The sequence below is a fragment of the Tachyglossus aculeatus genome, chromosome 7 (assembly GCF_015852505.1).
Source record: "Tachyglossus aculeatus isolate mTacAcu1 chromosome 7, mTacAcu1.pri, whole genome shotgun sequence".
NCBI classification, from domain to species: Eukaryota; Metazoa; Chordata; class Mammalia; order Monotremata; family Tachyglossidae; genus Tachyglossus; species Tachyglossus aculeatus.
Genome location: NC_052072.1, coordinates 12,922,138 through 12,943,044, shown reverse-complemented (window position 1 = coordinate 12,943,044; position 20,907 = coordinate 12,922,138). Strand labels below are relative to the sequence as shown.

Here is a 20,907-nt window from a genome sequence, read left to right as displayed (position 1 = left end):
CTCCCAGGGCTCCCCGGGGTAGAGGAGCAGGGGGACTGGTGGATCTCTAGCCTTGTGGACAGAGCTGTGGGCTATCAGGGCTCTGACAAATGCCACCCTCACCATGGTTCATCCTGGGCTCTGGGCAAGGAAACCCACAGGACACCCCCTGCCCATCAGTCAATCAATCAGTTAATAGTATTTATTGGGAACTTTCTATGTGCAGAGCACGGTACTAAGTTCGTGGGAGAGTACAATACAATGGAATTAGCAGACACATTCATTCATTCATTCAATCATATTTATTAAGCACTTACTGTGTGCAGAGCACTTTACTAAGCATTTGGGGAAATACAGTACAACAATAAACAGTGACAATCCTGCCCACATGAGTTCACAGTCTAGAGGAAGGGTGACAGACATCAATAAAAATAAATAAAATCACAGATATATACATAAGTCCTGTGGGGCCGGGAGGCGGGGAAGAGCAAAGGGAGTAAGCTAGGTGGACGCAGAAGGGAGTGAGAGATGAGGAAAAGTGGGGCTAAGTCTGGGAAGTCTTCTTGGAGGAGATGTGCCTTCAGTAAGGCTTTGAAATGGGGGAGAATAATTGTCTCTCAGATATTAGGAGAGCAGGCAGAGAGAATAATTGTCTGTCGGATCTGAGGAGGGAGGGCAGAGGCAGATTGAGAGTGAGAGGTTGGCAGAGAGATAGACGGTATTGAAGCAAATCATTTCAATTCCCTGTACCTCAGTTACCTCATCTGTAATATGAGGATTAAGACTGTGAGCCCCATGAGGGACATGGACTGTATCCAACCTGATTACCTTGTATCTAACCCAGTGCTTAGAACAGTGCCTGGTCCATATTAAGCACCTAACAAATATCATTAAAAAACAAGGAAAAAAAATCTTGTCCCTGCTCTTTGTTCTGAGTCGCTGGATCTTAAACACTGTGGGTAGAGCTTGCCTGGTGACAGGGAGAGCCGGGAAGGGGAGCTTGAGGGAACTGGCAGCCTTAGGACACCAGAAGCAATGGGTTCAGGGTCTCCCCTCACCCAAGGCATCAGCAGGTACCAAGGAGGCGGAAGGCAGCTTCACTAAATTGTAAGAGCTTTGGGCTTGGGAGTCTGGAGACCGGGGTTCTAACCCCAGCTCTGCCTCTGGCCAGTTGCGTGACCTTGGGCAAGGCAAATAATAATAATAATAATTAGTAGTAGTAGTAGTAGTAGTAGTAGTAGTAGTAGTAGTAGTAGTAGTAGTAGTAGTAGTAGTAGTATGGTACTTGTTAAGCACTCACTATGTGCCAAACACTAAGCACTGGGGTAGATACAAGTTAGGTAGGACACAGTCCCTGTCCCACATAGGGCTCACACTATTAATCCCCATTTTACAGATGAGGTAACTGAGGCCCAAGGCCACTCAGCAGACAAGTGGCAGAGCTGGAATTAGAACCCATTTCCTTCTGACTCCGAGGCCAGTGCCCTACCCACTATGACATGACTGTGAGCCCGTTGTTGGGTAGGGATCGTCTCTACCCGTTGCCAAATTGTACTGTCCAAGTGCTTAGTACAGTGCTCTGCACACAGTATGCGCTCAATAAATACGATTGAATGAATGAACGAATGCTGCTTCCCATTTAGAATATAAGTGGAAGAAAATGACTCTTTTCATTAGAACTGTCTATTTAGACTCCTGCCATCAGATACCTCATTGTTTAGCAGAGAAGAGTGTTGAAAATCTGACAGGCTGGTAGATTTTTAGACTGAACTGCAAGGTTGTCCACAGGATGGCCCACTGAGAAGCAGGCTTAAAAGGATCTGACCCACACTGCCTGACTCCTCCATTCCACTCTATGGCTCCGGCTCCTTCCATCTGCCTCCTTTCCGCTTTCCCTTTCCCCATGGCTGATTGAAATTTCCTGACAGGGCCTCTCATGCCTCACCAGAACAATTAGCCTAGTGGCGGCTGAGTCCCGCACCTGGCTGGCTCTGCCCCAGAACAGTCTCCGTGGGATTGACCGGCGACTGTCCACCTGGCCAGTTTGGAGACGAGATGAGTTAGTGAGGCTTTGGTCTGAGCGTCCTGAGAGCCAGATAGTGGTGTGTTCATGGCCCCCCCCCCCCCCCCCCCCCCCCCACCTCCCAGCCTGAGGCCTGGAGCTACGGCTCTTAAAACTCCTGCTGTAATCTGGCCCTGATTCAAGGACTGGTGTTCCAGTCCTGAAAACAGCAGCCATGTTTCTTCCTTCTGTGGGTGTACTGAGATCCTGACTACAAGTGGTTTTGAGTGTCCGGAAGAAAGGGCAAGGGAAATCACTTCTTTCAGCCTTGCACATTAGAAAGATAGGTGACCACCCCGAGAAGGAATACGGCGGGGAGCAAATAAGAATTTTAACAAAAATAGGAACCTTCTCCCCTCATCTCCTGGTCATTCTGCAGGATGCAAGGACTGCCTGCTCGCCATCCACCCTGCAAAGAGGAGAATGCCAACCCCTGATGGGACTGGAGAATCCTATTCACAAGACTGAGTTCTCTGCCTCTCATTCCTAACACTTTCAGTTGAAATCCAGTGAACCCGAAACAGTCAATCAATTAACCAATCAATGGTATTTAGTGAGTGCTTGCTATGTACAGAGCACTTGTACTAAGTGCTTGCGAGAGTACACTACAACACAATTAGCAGATACATTCCTTGCCCCTAACGAGCTTACAGTCTAGAGGAACCACTAGAGCTGCTGCTTCTGCCCACTTCTGCATTCCGTGTTCCTACAGCTTGGCCTGGAGGACAAAGCCCAGGTCTGGGAATCAGAGGACCCAGGTTGTCATCCTGGTTCTGCCCCTTGCCTGTTGTGGGAACCTGGGCAAAGTTACTTAACTGCTCTGTGCCTCAGTTTCCTTATCTGTAAAATAATAATTATGGTAATTTTTTAAGCACTTACTGTGTGTCAAGCACTGTTTTGAGCACTGTAAAATGAGGATTCAATGCCTGTCATTCACTCAATTGTATTTATTGAGTGCTTACTGTGTGCAGAGCACTGTACTAAGCGCTTAGGAAGCACAAGTCAGCAACATATACGCTTAGTACAGTGCTCTGCACACAGTAAGCGCTCAATAAATACGATTGAATGAATGAATGAACATATAGAGATAGTCCCTACCCAACAATGGGCTCACAGTCCTCCTTTTTCTGTGGAATGTGAGCTCCATATGTGTCCAACCTGATTATCTTGGATCTTAGTATAGTGTTTGGCAAAAAGAAAGTGCTTAACGGATATCACAATTATTATTATTGTTGTTGTCGTTATTCTCACCCCTGAGGTTTTCAGGTGGAATTGGCTGGTGTTCAGAGTGGGAGGGTGGCATGGTGGGATGGGGCCTGGGAAGTGAAGGCATCCAGTCTCCTCTTCTTCCCCTCCTGCTGCTTCCCTGCTGAGACAGTGTTCCAAGGCCTAGGTGAGGCCTTTTGGAGGAGTTTTGAGCTCCTAGATTTAGAGCTCCTAGACCCGTGGCAGAGATGGGCTTCCTACAGACCCCCCATTCTGCACCAAGACCTAGTCAGGGTTTCTGTTCACCTCTTTCCTCTTATAAATTAATACTACTTATTAAACATTTCCTATATCCAAGACCTGGGGTAGATATGAGATAATGAGATGAGCCACAGCTCACATGGGAAAGCAGATATTATATCCCCATTTTGCAGAAGAGGAACTGAGACCCAGAGAAGTGAAATATTTTGCAAAACCAGAATTAGAACCCAGGTCTTCCAGTCCCATGCTATTTCCACTAGAACATGCTGCCTCTTGGGTACAGGGCAGAGAGACTCCTACCACAATCCAGGCCACACATTTTGCTCCTCTACTGCCAACCTTCTCACTGTATCTCAATCTTGTCTATCTGACCTCTTGCCCACATCCTGCCTCTGGCCTGGAATACCCTCCCTCCTCATATCCAACAGACAATTACTCCCCCCCACTTCAAAGCCTTATTGAAGGCACATCTCTTCCAAGAGGCCTTCCCTGACTAAGCTTTCTTATCCTTTTCTTCCTCTTCTTTCTGTTGTCTCCCTGACGTACTCCCACTGTGTATGGTATAGTGAATAGATCCCGGATCTGGGACTTACAGGGTCATGTATTCTAATCCTGCTCTGCCACATGTCTGCTGCATGGCCTTGGACAAGTCACTTCACTTCTTTGGACCTCAGTTACCTCACCTCTAAATTGGGGACTGAGTCTGTGAGCCTCACATGGGACAGGATTGTGTCCAACCCGATTGGCTTGTATTCGTCCCAGTGCTTAGTACAGTACTTGGCACAAAGTAAGTTCTTAACAAATACCACAGTTATTATTATTATTTTTGCCCTCCCAGTCCCTCAGCTCTTATGTACATATCTGTAATTTATTTATATATATCTTGATGTCTGTCTTCCCCTCTAGACTGTAAGCTCATCGTGGGCAAAGAATGTGTCTGTAATATCATTATAATGTACTCTCTGAAGAGCTTAATACAGTGCTTTGCACATAGTAAGCACTCAATAAATACTGTTGACTGACTGATTGACTGACTGACTCGTGGAAAAGTACAATACAATAAACTTGATAGACATGATCCCTGATCACAAGGAGCAAACAGTCTATAGATGTAAGAATGAGCTGAAAGACAGGCAGGATGCAGTTTTGTAACTGGGAGTTCTCCTAGTAGGAATAGGAGTCGTAATATTTACTGAGCACCTACTGGGTGCGATGCACCATGCTAAGCACTTGGGCCGTACACAGCAAGCAAGTGACACATTTCCTGCCCACCAGGATCCTTCACTCGACTGAGGGAGGCAGACATCTCCAAAAGCATTTTCAGGCCACCAAGGGATCAGCAGGGCCAACTGGATGACCCAAGCATGCGGGTGGGCCAGGGGTGTGGTGGGGCGGTGGGGGGCAGGGAGAGGATTGGCAGGCAGGGCAGTGGTGTGACAGGATCCCGGATCTGGGCTGCATTCTCTGTCCCGTCCTCCCCAGCTCCCTGGAGATGACCTGCTATGACAGCGACGAGGCCAACCCCCGCAGTGTCTCCAGCCTCTCCAACCGCTCCTCCCCGCTCTCTTGGCGCTATGGCCAGTCCAGTCCCCGCCTTCAAGCAGGGGATGCACCCTCGGCAGGCACTCCAAGCTGGTACCTGCCCGGCGAGCGGACCCACTATGCCCACACCATGCCCATGCGCACCCCCAGCAAGCTCAGCCACATCTCCCGCTTGGAGCTGGTCGAGTCCCTGGACACTGATGAGACGGACCTCAAATCTGGCTACATGAGCGACAGTGACCTCATGGGAAAGACTGTGACTGAGGATGATGACATCACCACCGGGTAAGTCACCTTCCCTTTAAGGGTTATTGGGTAGAGCTGGGAGGGGGACGGTGGGGAGGGAGGGCAGATTCATTTTCTGTAGCTATATAGAAATTCCAAGGCCATGACATTTCTCCAGTGTTTCTTGTCTCCTGGCTGGGGGCTGGAGGACTGGAAAGGACAGATGACCAAGGCGGGGGCATGGAGAGGTCTGAGAACCAACAGTATCATCCATGCCATTTCTGGAGGGTTGTCTAGGTTCTTCCTCTAGGGCTGTAAGAAAAGGTGGAGCCAGGCAGAGAGGGAAATAAGTGGAACTGGGCATAGAGGTCAGTAATGGAAAGGGCTACAGACTCTTTAAGACTGCCCCTTGGGCTCACCCTCGGGATCAGTCTTCCTGCTCTTCCTTCTCGCTGGCCACTCAGTCCCCATTCCTATCCCTCATAAACACCTATCTTCTCTGCTTTCTTCCTACCGAACTGCTCCTGTCTTCCCAAAGTTCCTCCTCCTCCTCTACTCTTTGGCCCGCAGTTCCCATTTCTTCTCCTCCCACAATCCCCCAGCTTCTCTCACCCTACTCACCATCTTTCTCCCTCAAAGTAGTGCAGTCCCATATTTCTGGCCCCAACAGCCCCTGACCCCTGGCTTTGCTCCCCATCCTAATCCCTCCAGACCTCGAAGACCCAATACAATTCCCGGGAGGAGAGAGGGAGAGAGGGACAGGCAGCTGAACTGGCCAGAGGGGCTGGAGTACCCCAGACCTGGGCCTCCAGAGTAACAAGTCCACCCCGGCCTCCAACCCGCCTCCACCCAGGCTGCCCCTCTGGGCCAAGGCTGGCAGATGCAGGCTATCGCGGTCCAGCCCACGAAGCTGATCAGAAGCAAAACAACTGATAAACAGGCGGGTGTCGTTTACTGCAGGACACAGGTCAGCAGAGCAGCCGGTGGGGGTGGCAGTGGGATCTGGGAAGGAAGAAGAGCCTCCCTTGACCCCTCCCTCAGGGCCATCAGTACTCTCAGGTGCAGCTGCCCCCCACCCACTCCCTGCTCCCCTGTCCTATTTCACTGCCATTTTACATCTTAAGATAGCCAGACGATGGATACTGCATAGAAAGTCCAGGCATCTGGGATCCGGGCTAACTAACCACTTTACTCCTGGGTACAGCTATTTAGAGGCTTCAAGCATCTTTGAGTTGTCAGAGTAACCTCAAGGAGTCATCTGGTCAAGTCCTGTGCCTCCAGGGATGGAGACTCCTCACTCTCACTGGTGTTTAATCCATCCTAACCAGGGTGGAGTAGGGGAGAGAGATCGAAACTCACCCCCAGGGAGGCAGTCATCTGACCTTCATCCTCAACTCTCCCCCATACCCAGTGGTTGTGAATTCTCTGGAAATTTTGCAGAGTTAAAGTTATCCCTCGGGGGTTTTCCCTGCTGATGGAGAGACTCTCCGAGAATGTTCTTTAACTTGAACTGCTCCCCCTCCTCCCTTCCTCATCACCTTATGGAGTGCAGGGACCCCAGAAAGTTCTTTTTTATGTTATTCATTAAGTGCTTACTGCATATGTAGGAAAAGCAGCATGGCATAGTGAATAAAGCATGGGCCTGGAAGTCAGAAGGTTATGGGTTCTAATCCCGGTTCTGCCACTTGTCTGCTGTGTGACCTTGAACAACTCACTTTACTTTTCTGGGCCTCAGGACCCTCATCTGTAAAATGGGGATTGAGACTGTGAGCCCTACATGGGACAGGGACTGTGTCCAACCCGATTTGCTTTTATCTACCCCAGTGCTTAGTACAGTGCCCAGCACATACTAAGTGCTTAATAAATGCCATAATTATTATTATTACTATTATTACTGTACATATTGTACATATTTACTCTTGTACATATTTACTATTCTATTTATTTTATTTTGTTAATGATGTGCATCCAGCTTTACTTCTATTTATTCTGATGACTTAACACCTGTTCACATGTTTTGTTGTCTGTCTCCCCCTTCTAGACTGTGAGCCTGTTGTTGGGTAGGGACCATCTCTATATGTTGCCAACTTGTGCTTCCCAAGCACTTAGTATAGTGCTCTGCACACAGTAAATGCTCAATAAATACGATTGAATGAATGAATGAATATTTACTCGTACATATTTACTCTTGTACATATTTACTCTTGTACATATTTACTATTCTATATATTTTATTTTGTTAATGATGTGCATCTAGCTTTACTCTGTTTATTCTGATGACTTGACACCTGTTCACATGTTTTGTTTTGTTGTCTGTCTCCCCCTTCTAGACTGTGAGCCCGTTGTTGGGTAGGGACCGTCTCTATATGTTGCCAACTTGTACTTCCCAAGCACTTACTACAGTGCTCTGCACACAGTAAGCGCTCAATAAATATGATTGAATGAATGAATGAATATAATAATAATAATAATAATGACATTTGTTAAGCACTTACTATGTGCAAAGCACTGTTCTAAGTGCTGGGGAGGTTACAAGGTGATCAGGTTGTCCCACAGGGGGCTCACAGTCTTCATCCCCATTTTACAGATGAGGGAACTGAGGCCCAGAGAAGTGAAGTGACTTGCCCAAAGTCACCCAGCTGACAAGTGGCAGAGCCGGGATTTGAACCCATGACCTCTGACTCCAAAGCCCAGGCTCTTTCTACTGAGCCACGCTGCTTCTTTAAGCAGGTGTAATAATAATTATTATCATTATTATGTGTCAGGCACTGTTCTAAGCACTGAAGTTGGTACAGGGTAATCAGGTTAGACACAGTCCCTGTCCCATGTGGGGCTCACAGTCTTAACCCCCATTTTACAGGCAAGGTACCTGAGGCACAGAGAAGTTAAGCATCTTGCCCAAGGTCACTCACCAGACAGTAGGCAGAGCCGATATTAGAACCCAGGTCCTTCTGACTCTTAGGTTCGTGCTCTAACCATTAGGCCACCGTGCCTCTTCTTTATGTCTAACTCAATTCTCTCCTGCTGCCGTCCCCCCTTTTGCTCTATCCTTATGCACTACATGGTGATACACTCAGGGCATTCCTGATGAGGAGAAAACTCTATTTCTGAAAGATATAGACCAATCAGAGTGGTGACTGGTGCAGGTACAGTCATGCCACATGACAGCCAGACAGTATGTACTTCAGACCACCTGGCTGAGTCCAAAGGTGTTCTTATGTTCCCCTGGCTTTGGGAATATCAGTGTGTTCTGTGTTTGTTGGCATGTAATCCTGTCCTAGAAGTGGACTCCCAGGATCATGTGTCCTCTGGGGATAGGGAGAGAGAGAGGTTAGCCAGATTGTTATGAGCACAAAGTGATAGTTGGGGAGAGGGAGGTAAGGGCAGGCAGAGAGCTTGAGAGCCAAAGATGGACAGAGAAAAAGACAGGGAAAAGAGATCAAAAAGTGGGCAGAGAAAAGAAAGGATGGAGAGATGTGGGCAAGGGGGGATAGAAGAGTGTGGAAGGACCAGACTGGAGGAAATAGGAGATAAAGAAAAGACTGGGGATCAAAGAGGACAAGGGGGAGTGGGAAGTAGGGGACAGACACACACACACACACACACACACACACACACACACACACACACACACACACACACACTCTCACTCACTCACTCTGTGGCCTAGTGAAAGAGCACAGCCCAAGGAGTCAGAGGCCCTGAGTTCTAATCCAGGCCGTTACCTAAGTTCTCTGTACCTCAGTTTCCCACTTGCAAAATGGGGATTCAATACCTGTTCTTCCTCCTACTTACTCTATGGGCTCCAACTGGGACCAGATTTTCCCATATCTACTCCAACACTTAGTACAGTGCTTGACATAGAGTAAGTAGAGTAACCACAATTACACAATACCACAATTATTATTATGTACACACACTTTAACACATGCACACACACTTACACTCACACACACACGCAATGTGCACACACACGCACTCACACATGCATGTGCCTCCTCACACCCCCACCCCCACCCCCACACACTAAGAGTCACAGACCCTGCATCCCGGGAGCCCCCACCGCTTCTTCTCTGGAGGGTTTCTGGTGGGACATTGCCAGGTCAGAGTGGCTGCACCAGAAACCGCCAGGAGAAGGCCAAAGCCAGAACTGGATGTTCCAGGTCCCCGGGGCTCTTGCCATCCATCCCTGACAAGGAGGAATGGAACAAGGGGTGGCTCTTCTCCAGTTCTGGGGGGGCTGCCACCCCCACAGCCAGGGATACCCGGAGCAGGAGACTTCCAGGGAGCAGGGCCCCGGGCTATGGGGAGGAGTCTGAGGACAGGAGCTAGGAGGTCCTAGCCTGCTATCTGACTTTGGGCCAGTCATTTTCCCTCCCTGGGCCTTAGTTTCCCCACTTGTAAAATGGGAATAATACTATCTGCCTCGATGGCCCTCACAGGAGTATTGTATAGATAAAATGAGATCATTGAAATGAAAGACTAGGAAAAATAGAAATGTTCCATTGATACAAGGGATTATTTTCAGGTGACTGGACAGAATTTAAAAAATTCACAACTATCTTGCTTAAAGCGTGACTCCTGGTCACATTTAAGAAGAGACAGTTCTTAGGGCAAACATCTTCCTCAGCTCTCTCCCTTCCCCAGTTACCCCCTTTCTCTCTTCCCTAGTCACAACCTCTCTCCCTTCCCTGTTCACCTGCTCTCTCCCTTCCCCTGTCGCCACCTCTTTCTCGCAGGCTCTCTCTTGGTACTCAGCCCAGCAGGCAGCCGGGCCTAACCTAATGGGTAATGCCAGCTTTGGCCAAGGGAACTCAGAGCAGAAGGTGCATAGAGCGTGTGCTGGGTGTCACGGGAAATGAGGAAAGGGAAGAGGGGAGGTGGAACTAAGACCTCCCTCTCCAGTCCCCTTGGTTTCAGACAGGAGAGGATTCAGTAGCTCTATTCCCAGTGAATAATCACTTTGCTGCCAGACCTTCGGTGGGAACTGTAGAGAGCTAGCCAAGAAAAAGGGGGTCCCAAGACCCCACCCTCCTCTCCTCTTTATTAGGAAATCTTGAGAAGCAGCGTGGCCTAGTGGAAAGAGCATGAGCCTGGGAGCCAGAGGACCTGGGTTCTAATCCCAGCCCTGCCACTTGTCTGCTGTGTGGCCTTGGGCAAGTCAACTAACTTCTTTGTGCCTCAACTGTAAAATGGGGATTCAATACCACTTCTCCTTAGACTTTGACTGTGAGCCTCATGTGGGATAGGGACTATGTCCTACTTGATTGTCTTGTAACTACAGCAGCACTTAGTACAGTGTTTTGTTTTGTTGTCTGTCTCCCCCTTCTAGACTGTGAGCCTGTTGTTGGATAGGGACCGTCTCTATATGTTGCTGATTTGTACTTCCCAAGCGCTTAGTACAGTGCTCTGCACTCAATAAGCACTCAATAAATACAATTGAATGAATGAATGAGTGAATGCTTGTCACACAGTAAGCACTTAAGGAAATCGTGTTTTTTAATTGTTATTATTATCATTATTGTTATTTTCATTATTGCTTTGGCGGCCTGGCCAGGCCCATGTTCTTGAAGGAGGGGAGAAGGGGATGGTGGAGCTAGGTAACGGGAAGAGCCAGTTGTTTAGCAGTTAATACCTTCTCCCCTCCCACCCTTTCACACTTCCTCTCCCCCCACACAATGCCAGCTGACCCAGGTCCTCCCAAACACCACCCTGTCAGGTCATGCGAGAGCATGGGGGAAACCTGTGACTCAGAGGGCAGGTCAGAGCCCCAAAATTGCCACTGCCTGCTTTGCCTACTCGTAGCACCAGCTCTGTCTGCTATATTGGGAGGACCTGGTAGCCAATAGCCCCCCTCTGTCCACAAAACACCCCACTCAGTGTGATAATAATGATAGCAATAATAATAATAATAGTTGCATTTATTAAATGCTTACTATGGGCCAAACACTGTGCTAAAAGCTGGGTAGATATACTGCAATCAGATCAGATACCCTCTCTGCCCCACCTTTAGCTCACAGTTTAAAGGTGAGGGGAAACAGGCATTGAATCCCCACTTTACGGATGAGGAAATTGAGGCACAAAGAAGTGAAGTGACTCTCCCAAGGTCAAACAGTAGGCCAGTAGCAGAGCCTGTATTAGAACTCAGGTCTCCTGATTCCCAGGCCTGTACTCTTTCCACTGAGCGACACCAAGCCCTGGACCATATGTCCAGAAACTGGTCTGGCATAATGAGAATTGGCCCTTCAGAGCCCCACTTCCCACCATCCCTTCCCTTAGTGCTCTCTAGAGAGCCCCCTTTAAGACATTTCCCTTGAGATTCCGTGTCAAGGGTCAGGTAGGGCTCCGGTCAAAGGGGGATTTGGTGTGGGAAAGAAGGTCAAGAAGGGCACGGTCCTTGGAATGTGGGTCACCAGGGTAACATCCATTCAGGCCCACACAGGGTTAAGTCTGGAAAGCAGCCATTCTGCAGCCATGATGGCGCAAGGGCCCAGGGCGGGAGGCGTAGGTACCAAGGCAGGGAGAGGAGGGAAGCCAGCATGGGCCAGTTGCCATGGCAACAGATGCAGGCTGCAGAGGATCTCTAATCACCAGCGTGTCCTAGTAACCTACAAGCGAGCTGACAGACTTGCAGTATTTCCATTCGACCCTGACCCAAGGCCAGGCTAGGGTTATACTCATCCACTGGGATCGTTCTGAATTTGCCCTGGCTCCCCATCCTCTCCATGGTTTCCCTCTACCTCCCTAGATCCCTCTCACCCCCACCATGTATTCTGTGGTCTGATGAGGGGATGGTTTGAAAAGAGGAGAGTCCTAGAACACTAAGGCTGTTGAGGCCCCCAGAGGCCATCCGTTCATCCCCCTGTCCCTCAGTGGGACTGGCCCTTGATCTCCAACTCTCCAACTCCCAAGTCAGGGTCCCAACAGCCCTTGTCCCTGGGAATTCCAGCCTCATGCTGAGGGCCAGTCCTGCCAACCACAGTGGAACCCCATCTCCCTTTCCCAGTGCCTACCGACAGCTGCCCCCTTGTAGGACGGTTATGAAGTCATTGTTCCTCCTTCCCTCCCCAGGGTGAATTAGCCTGATTCCTTGGCCTCCCCTCCCAGCTCCCAACCATCCCAATGTTTTTCTTGCTCTCCTCTGAACCTTCTTCAAATTCCCCACATCCCTTTTACATGGTTGAGTTTGGAAAAAGACGCAGTGTTCAGCACGCAGTAAACACTCAATAAATACCACTGATCGAGTTATAGGGTGAGCTGGGCTGGAATGGGAGCCGACTCAGATACTGTTGGGGGAGGCATCATATTGTACTCTCCCAAATACTTACTACAGTGCTCTGCACACAGTAAGCGCTCAATAAATAAGATTGAATGAATGAGAGGCATCAGAGGAGTCATTCTGAAGTTGAGCACAGAGGTTCTCTGCCCTACTGCTGGGCCTGATTCCCCCTCCCACCCACTCTGCCACATGGAGGCCCTGGGGCTGCCTCCAATCCACAGACTATCCCCCTCTGCTGCCCTCCTGCTGCTGAGGCCAAGACCCCGCTCACACTTGCTGCCCGGTTCCCCCGGCCCCCATCCCTGCTTAGCAGAGCTGGGGTCTCTGAGTGTGTTTGGGAGGTTGAAAATGCAGGGAGTACTGTGAGAGGACTTAGGCCACCCAGCAAAGACACTGACAGTTAGAAACCCTGGGTAGACTGGGCAGGGTGTTAGGAGAGTGCCCACCTTGAAGAGTGCTGGAGCCAGGCCCTTGAGACTGGGCAATCACTAGCAATCCCCTTGTCCTCTGGGTGTCCTTGGGCCCTATTAACAAAGCAGGGGGAGCCATCTGCAGCTAGGAATCCTGCACCCAGGACTGAGAGAGCCTCTGGAGCAGCCCAGGCGGGTGAATACGGCCCTTGTTTGGGTCCCGGCTCAATGGCAGAGTTGTTCCTGGGATGGCCAGCCTGGATCAGCCTCTGCTCCCCGGGCTATCAGATGTCCCAGCCTGGGCAGAGAAAGCCGCCAAGTGCCTAGAGGAGTGAGAGGGAGATGGAGGGAGATGGGAGGAGATGGGCCAGGGTCAGGGGAGTGGTAGAGCAGAGAGATGGGAGGAGGCAAGGGGTGATGCGGGAGATGGGGAGATGGGTAAGATGGAGGAAATGAGGAGATGAAGGGAGATGGGAAAAGGTGGAGGGATGGGGAAGATCAGGGAAATGGGAGAAAAAGGGGAAATGGGGAAAGCTGCTAGAAGATGGGAGGAGGATGGGGGAGAAGAGGGTCTGCAGACCCAGCTGGGGGGAAGGAGGGGAAGTGAAGGCAGGGAAGAAGGGGCTCATTCCCCTACTCTGAGCAGCCAGACTTGGGGCAGGACTTTCTCTTTTGCCCCACCCTCCCATCCCAGACCCTCAGGGACATGCTAGGGAAGGATAGGAGAAAGGTAGGTGCAGGGTCATGAGAGATCACCAGGAGTCCAAGTCCCAGACAGCCAAGCAGGGAGGCACAGAGGCAAGTGGGAAGAAAGGAACTACATGAACAATGGCTCAGACAGGGAGAACGTGAATGGCCTTGGGACCCAGAGATCCATGTGGGGAAGACAAATACCATATCTGTGCAAAGATTCAGACCAAAAAGACATGTGGTGGAACATAGAGGGCGAGTGTGTGAAAAAGACAAAGGTGCACACACAATCACCTATACTGGGGAGAGAGACAGACACAGAATGTATGGAAGCATGTGAGAGCAAGATGGATGGATGCCCAGAGGGTGTGTGTGAGTTATACAGACAGAGGGGCCTGAAACAATAAGTTGGATGTGTCATTGTGAGACAGTGATGGGCCTGCCTTTGATTGATTGATTGATTGACTGGGAAGGAAGGGAAGTGAAGGATTTGCAGTCGGAATATGGAGAACCCTGGCCAGATGTCAGAACTGGAAAAGTCCATATAATCCGAATCCATCCATCCTTCCTTGTTTTTCTCAGCTAGAATAGTAATAATAATAACTGTGGTATTTGTTGAGTGTTACTATGTGCCAGGCACTGGGGTAGATAAAAGATTATCAGGTCGGACATGGTCCCTGTCCCACAAGGGGCTCACAGTCTAAGTAGAAGGGAGAGCAGATATCAAATCCCCATTTTATGGCTGGGGAAACTAAGGTACAGGGAAGCCAGGTGACTTGCCCGAGGTCACACCGCAGGCAAGTGGCAGAGCCAGGATTAGAGCCCAGGTCTCCTGACTCCCAGTTCTGGGCTTTTGCCACTAGGCCCAAATCCAGGAACAGGTCTGAATTTTTCCATCTTCTTCTGGAAATTGGTTTTCTCTTAAGTTTGACCTCTTGGGGCAGCTTTTGTGACCTCCATCTGTCCCCCCAACTGGCTCCTCTCAACTGGCCCTTCCCAACCGATGCCTTCCTTCTGGATTCCCTATTTTGAGTTCCCAGTCCTCTGTCCCATGGGGAGGTGACAAAGAGCTGGTTGAAAATGAAGCAGGCCCAGAGTCAGGAAACCCTCCTTGACTGTAGAACCCTAGTTGCTCTGGGCTTAGGCCAGGGGGCATCGGCTCAGGGAGCATCTGCTCCTGGGACATTCTCCACAGCCCCAATCTCTCAGGGGAACTTCTCCCCAAATCCATTCCAACCCCTTCCCTGTCCTGCTCCTTCCATTTTTCCAGCCCTTACTCCTTCCCTGTCCCTGCCCCTTTCCCACTTTCTGCTTAATAATAATAATAATAATGAAGATGATGATGATGATGGTATTTGTAAAGCACTTACTATGTGTCAAGCACTGCTCTAAGCTCTGGGGAAGGTATAAGTTTATCAGATTGGACACGGTTCCTGTCGTGTGTGGGGCTCATAGTCCTAATCCCCATTTTACAGATGAGGTAACTGAGGCACAGAGATGTGAAGTGACTTGCCCAAGGTCAGACAGCAGACCCTCAGTTGGATCGCTGCCCCGGACCCTTCTTTGGGTCCTGATTCTTAACCTGCATTTGCCCCAAGCTTTCTATCTACGCTCGACCTCCCTTCCTTTTGTCATCGCCCTGCTCCTGCCTCTCCCCTTGTCCCTCACTCCTCCTTTGTCCCCATCCCTCGCCTTGAATGGGAAGGGCATTGAGGAAGATTTTCTAGACCTCAGCTCTCCCTGTTGCTGTCTTCTCTGGGGTTATACAAACATTCTGGACTTCCTTTTCTGGAGATGAGGCTATTGAAGGGACACCTTGTCAGTCATTTCCAAGCAGGTGGTGTATTCCAGAGATAAGTCATTAGGCAGGATGCAGGGAAATCTAGAGGTGGAAACAGCACATTTTAGAAGATTAAGGCATCACTTTTTTAAACAAAATGTACTTGCTAAGTGCCTATTATGTGTCAGGCATTGTACTAAGAGCCAGGGTAGATACAAGAAAATCAGATTGGAGACAGTCCCTGTCCCACATGGGGCTCACAGTCTAAGTCAGAGGGAAGAGGATTTAATCCTCATTTTACTGGTGAGGTAATTGGGGCACAGAGAAGTGAAGTGACTGTCCAAGGTCACACAGTAGATAAGTGGCAGAATGGGGATTAGAACTCAGGTCCTCTCTCTCCCCCTCTAGACTGTAAGTTCACTGTGGTCAGGGAATGATTGTGCCAACTCTGTTATTTTGTACTTTCCCAAGTGCTTAGTATAGTGTTCTGCACAAAGTAAGTACTCAGTAAATACCTTTGATCGACTCCCAGGCCCATGCTACCAGACTGAGCCCCCTTTTTTTCTCCCAGACTGAACCCCCTTTTTCCTCTCCTCCTCCCCTCCCCATTGCCCCCCAACCCTACCTCTTTCCCCTCCCCACAGCACTTGTATATATTTGTACATGTTTATTACTCTATTTATTTTACCTGTACATATTTACTACTCTATTTTATTAATGATGTGCATATAGCTATAATTCTATTTATTCTAACGATTTTGACACCTGTCTACATGTTTTATTTTGTTGTCTGTCTCCCCTTTCTAGTCTCTGAGCCCATTGTTGGGTATGGACCATCTCTATATGTTGCCGACTTGTACTTCCCAAGCACTTAGTACAGTGCTCTGCACACAGTAAGCGCTCAATAAAAATGATTGAATGAATGAATGAATTCTCTTTCCATTAAGCCATGCTGCTCCCCATAGTCTAGAGATGGGGCCCTGGAAAGGCTAGGAGAGCAGAAAAGGGAATATGACTGCAGTGTCACAAAGGGGATTCAGTTGTATTTATTGAGCACTTATTGTGGGCAGAGCACTGTACTAAGCACTTGGAAGACTACAATATAACAGTAGACACATTATCTGCCCACAAAGAACTTACAGTCCAGAGGTGGGGAGACAGATATTAATATGAAAAAATAAATTGCAGATATTTGCTGTGGGACTGGGAGGGGGGAAGAACAGAAGGAGCAAATCAGGGCAACACAGAGGGAGTGGGAGAGGAGGAAAGGGGGTGCTTACTCAGGGAAGGCCTCCTGAAAGAGATGTGCCTTGGATAAGGCTTTGAAGGAGGGGAGAGTAACTCTCTGTTGGATTTGAGGAGGGAGGGCATTCCAGGCCAGAGGCAGGACGTGGGCGAGGGGTCAGTGGTGAGACTGCGACATGAAGGCACAATAAGAAGGTTAGCATTAAAGGAGAAATGTGTGCGGGCTGGGTTGTAATAGGAGAGCGGTGAGGTGAGGTGAGGTATGAGGGGGCAATGTGCTGGAGTGCTTTAAAGCCAAAGGTGAGGAGTTTTTGTTTGATACAGAGGTGGATGAACAACCACTGGAGTTTTTTTGAGGAGTGGGGTGACATGTCCGGAACGTTTTTGAAGAAAAATGATCCAGGCAGCAGAGTGAAGTATGGACTGGAGTGGGGAGAGACAGAAGGCTGGAAGTTCAGCAAGGAGGCTGTAATCCAGTAATCCAGGTGGGATAGGTTGAGTGATTGTATGAACGTGGTAGCAGTCTGGATGGAGAGGTATGGGCAGATTTTAGCGATATAGTTTAGGATTTAGTGATGGGTTGAATATGTGGTTGAAAGAGAGAGAGAGGAGTCAAGGATAATGCCAAGATTATGAACTTGTAAAACAGGAAAGATAGTGGTGCCATCTACAGTGATGGGAAAGTCAGGGAGAGGACAGGGTTTGGTTGGGAAGATAAGGAGTTCTGTTTTGGACATGTTAAACTTGAGGTAATGGGAGGACATCCAAGTAGAGATGTCTCGAAGGCAAGAGGAAGTGTAAGGCTGCAGAGAGGGAGACGGGCTTCCCTTCCATGTTTCTCAGAGTCAGAATACTACAGTTTGCGATCTCTCCCAGCTCCAGCAGACGGACAGAACACAAGAGCCTCAGGAAGCCTGAATAAATAATAATGACGGTATTTGTTACGTGCTTGCTAGGTGCCAAGCACTGTTCTAAGCACTGGGGTAGATACAAGGTCATCAGGTTGTCCCACATGGGGCTCACAGACTTAATCCCCATTTTACAGATGAGGTAACTGAGGCACAGAGAAGTTAAGTGAATTGCCCAAAGTCACACAGCTGATAAGTGGTGGAGCCGGGATTAGAACCCACGACCTCTGACTCCCAAGCCCGGGCTCTTGCCACTAGGCCATGCAAATAGTGGCTGGGGCAGCAGGCCCAGCCCACCTGGGGAAAATCTCCATTAGGGGTGGACACTGAGCTGGCCAATTCTGGGTTTCTGGGAGAACTGGGGTTTAGTAGGGCCACAAAATGGTGCCATTGGACAGCTGAAATTGCATCATCCTCCCATGGCTCATTCTGGGGCCAAGGAGTGAACAGACAAAATGTCAAATCCTCAGGGCAGAGAGCCACTCTGTCCCTTGCTCTGAGATTAGGACCCACTCCATGTTCAGAGCCCCCTGAAGTCAGGCCTGGAGGGCTGGCTCTGTCCAGGACTCTCAGGATCACCCCGATCCCACACTGTATGGGACCGAGAGACCCCAGAGTCACTCCAGAACCACGATTCCTCCTCTAGGAGCCTGCAGGTGACGGCACTCCAGTGATGGAAGACCATGGTCACTGGCCAGGCCGACCTCCCCAGAGTATCTGGTCCTACCTGGGGCAGGAGTGGGAGCCAGCCACCTGTTGGCCCTCCTAGTGGGGCCGGGAAGATGGGGGGAAGGTCCATCCAAGGCCACCGCTGCTGAACAGAGGGGACGGCGGGCTCAGTCTTCAGGTTGATGTCATCCTTACAGTGGGGAAACAGCAAAGGGCAGTGGATACTTTCTGGATGCTGTGGCTCCCTCACCCAGCCTCACCCTCGATCCTCCCCTTCATGATGAGTGGGGAGAGCAGGAGGACAAGAGGAGAGCACTCTGAGTTGAGGTTTCTTGACTGAGAGGAAATTCAGGGTGATGACGCCGTGTTTGGGGCTGGGACCAGAATGGGAAGGGAGGTGGTAGAGGGTAAAGGAGAGTGGGGAAGAGGTCCTTGAGAACAAGGCTATAATCCCTCTGAGTGCTCTTCACTGTTCTCCTCAGAGTCTTCCACTGGGGGAGGAAGAGCTTGAGGAGAAGGAAGAGCAGGAGAAGGAGGAGGAGAGAGATCGTAGGGACACAATTGGATCGCAGAGATCTTGGTGAGGGGGGTAAAGGAAGATGTCAGCACTCAGAGATCTGTAATCCTGAGAGAAGCTAGGAGTAATAATAATGTGGAAAGGGAACGTGTCTATTAGCTCTGTTGTACTGTCCCAAGTGCTTAGTACAGTGCTCTGCCCACAGTAAGCTCTAAATACCATTGATTAATTGATTGAAATAACAATACCTGGCTTTTGTAGAGCATTTTATTCCCAAAGTGCTCTTACATTATTTAAATCCTTTTAAGTTCTCACAACAACCCTTTGAGGTAGATAGAAAAGCAGTTATTCATTCATTCATTTAATCGTAACTATTGAGTGCTTACTGTGTGCAGAGCACTGTACTAAGCGCTTGGGAAGTACAAGTAGGCAACATATAGAGACGGTCCCTACCCAACAACAGTCTAGAAGGGGGAGACAGACAACAAAACAAAACATGTGGACAGGTGTCATCAGAATAAATAGAAATAAAGCTAGATGCACATCATTAACAAAATGAATAGTAAATATGTACAAGTAAAATAGAGTAATAAATCTGTACAAACATATATACAGGTGCTGTGGGGATGGGAAGGAGGTAGGGTTGGGGGGATGGGAAGGAGGAGAGGAAAAAGGGGGCTCAGTGTGGGAAGGCCTCCTGGAGGAGGTGAGCTCTCAGTAGGGCTGTGAAGGGAGGAAGAGAGCTAGCTTGGCGGATGTGCTGAGGGAGGGCATTCCAGGCCAGGGGGAGGACATGGGCCGGAGGTCGATGGCGGGGCAGGTGAGCACGAGGTACAGTGAGGAGGTTAGCGGCAGAGGAGCAGAGGGTGCAGGCTGTGCTGTAGAAGGAGAGAAGGGAAGTGAGGTAGGAGGGGGCGAGGTGATGGAGAGCCTTGAAGCCAAAAGTGAGGAGTTTTTGCTTGATGCGTAGGTTGACTGGCAGCCACTGGAGATTTTTGAGAAGGGGAGTAATGTGCCCAAAGTGTTTCTGCACAAAGATGATCCGGGCAACAGCATGAAGTATAGACTGAAGCAGGGAGAGACAGGAGGATGGGAGATCAGAGAGGAGGCTGATGCAGTAATCCAGTGGGGCTAGGGTGAGAGATTGAACCAGCAAGGTAGTGGTTAGGATGGAGAGGAAAGGGTGGATCTTGGCAATGTTGCAGAGGTGAGACTGGCAGGTTTTGGTGATGAATTGGATGTGAGGAGTGAACAAGAAAGCGGAGTCGAGGACAACACCAAGGTTGCAGGTTTGTGAGACGCGAAGGATGGTAGTTATTGTTAACCCCATTTTGTAGATGAGGAAATAGAGGTGCAGAGAGGAGAAGTCACATAACAGGCTGTTAGCAGATCTTGGACTCATACTCTAGTGCAGTGTGACCTAGTGGAAAGAGCCCAGGACTGGGAGTCAGGATACCTGGGTTCTAATCCTGGCCCTGTGACTTGCTTACTGTGTCACCTTGGGCAAGTCACTTAACTTCTCTGTGCCTCAGTTTCCTCTGGGGACTAAACATCCATTCTGCCTCCCTGTTTAGGTGTGGGTCAGGGACTGCGTCTAATCTGGTTGCAGTGTATCTGTCACAATGTTTAGCACAGTGCTTGGCACATAGGAAGCCCTTAACAAATACCGCAGTTATCATTATCATTATTTCACCGTTCCGAGGTCAGGAACTCTGCCAGAATCATGATGGACGGGGCTCCAGAGGGAAGAGTTTGGGGGAAAGTGAAAGTGGGATCTCAGTTTCCAAAGGAGTTAGAATCAGCTCCGCAAACAGTAAACCGAGAAAGGGTTAAAATGCAGTGTTTTCTCTCCCTTTCCTGCCTCTTCTCTCCCCACTCCCCTTCCTCCACGCCCACCCGCCCCACCATTCGGGTTTAATTATCTCTGGCTAATCAGCGTGCACGGGGCAGGGAAGGACTGCGTTTGAGCTTTAATTGCTCTTTGTCCCGGGCTGTCAGGGGCTTCCAGCTCACTGGTGAGGGATGCGGAGAGGCAGGGACGTTGCCAGCCCCAGAGGGTGGCAGGCTCTGCTCACCTTGCACAGTCCTCCTTTAGTCTGAAAATGCTGCCACTGGTGAGATTGGCACACTGAGA

The 20,907-nt window shown here is 49.5% G+C and overlaps 1 protein-coding gene across 2 annotated transcripts in view; it reads left to right on the top strand.

The window, feature by feature from the left end:
- Positions 1-20,907, top strand: part of NAV1 (neuron navigator 1) — a 252,307-nt gene that overhangs the window by 111,105 nt on the left and 120,295 nt on the right. For both annotated transcript variants that reach the window (XM_038748717.1, XM_038748718.1), the window contains one exon: positions 4,991-5,335. In XM_038748717.1, coding sequence (XP_038604645.1) covers positions 4,991-5,335 — 345 coding nt within the window. The remainder of the gene's footprint in view (positions 1-4,990; positions 5,336-20,907) is intronic.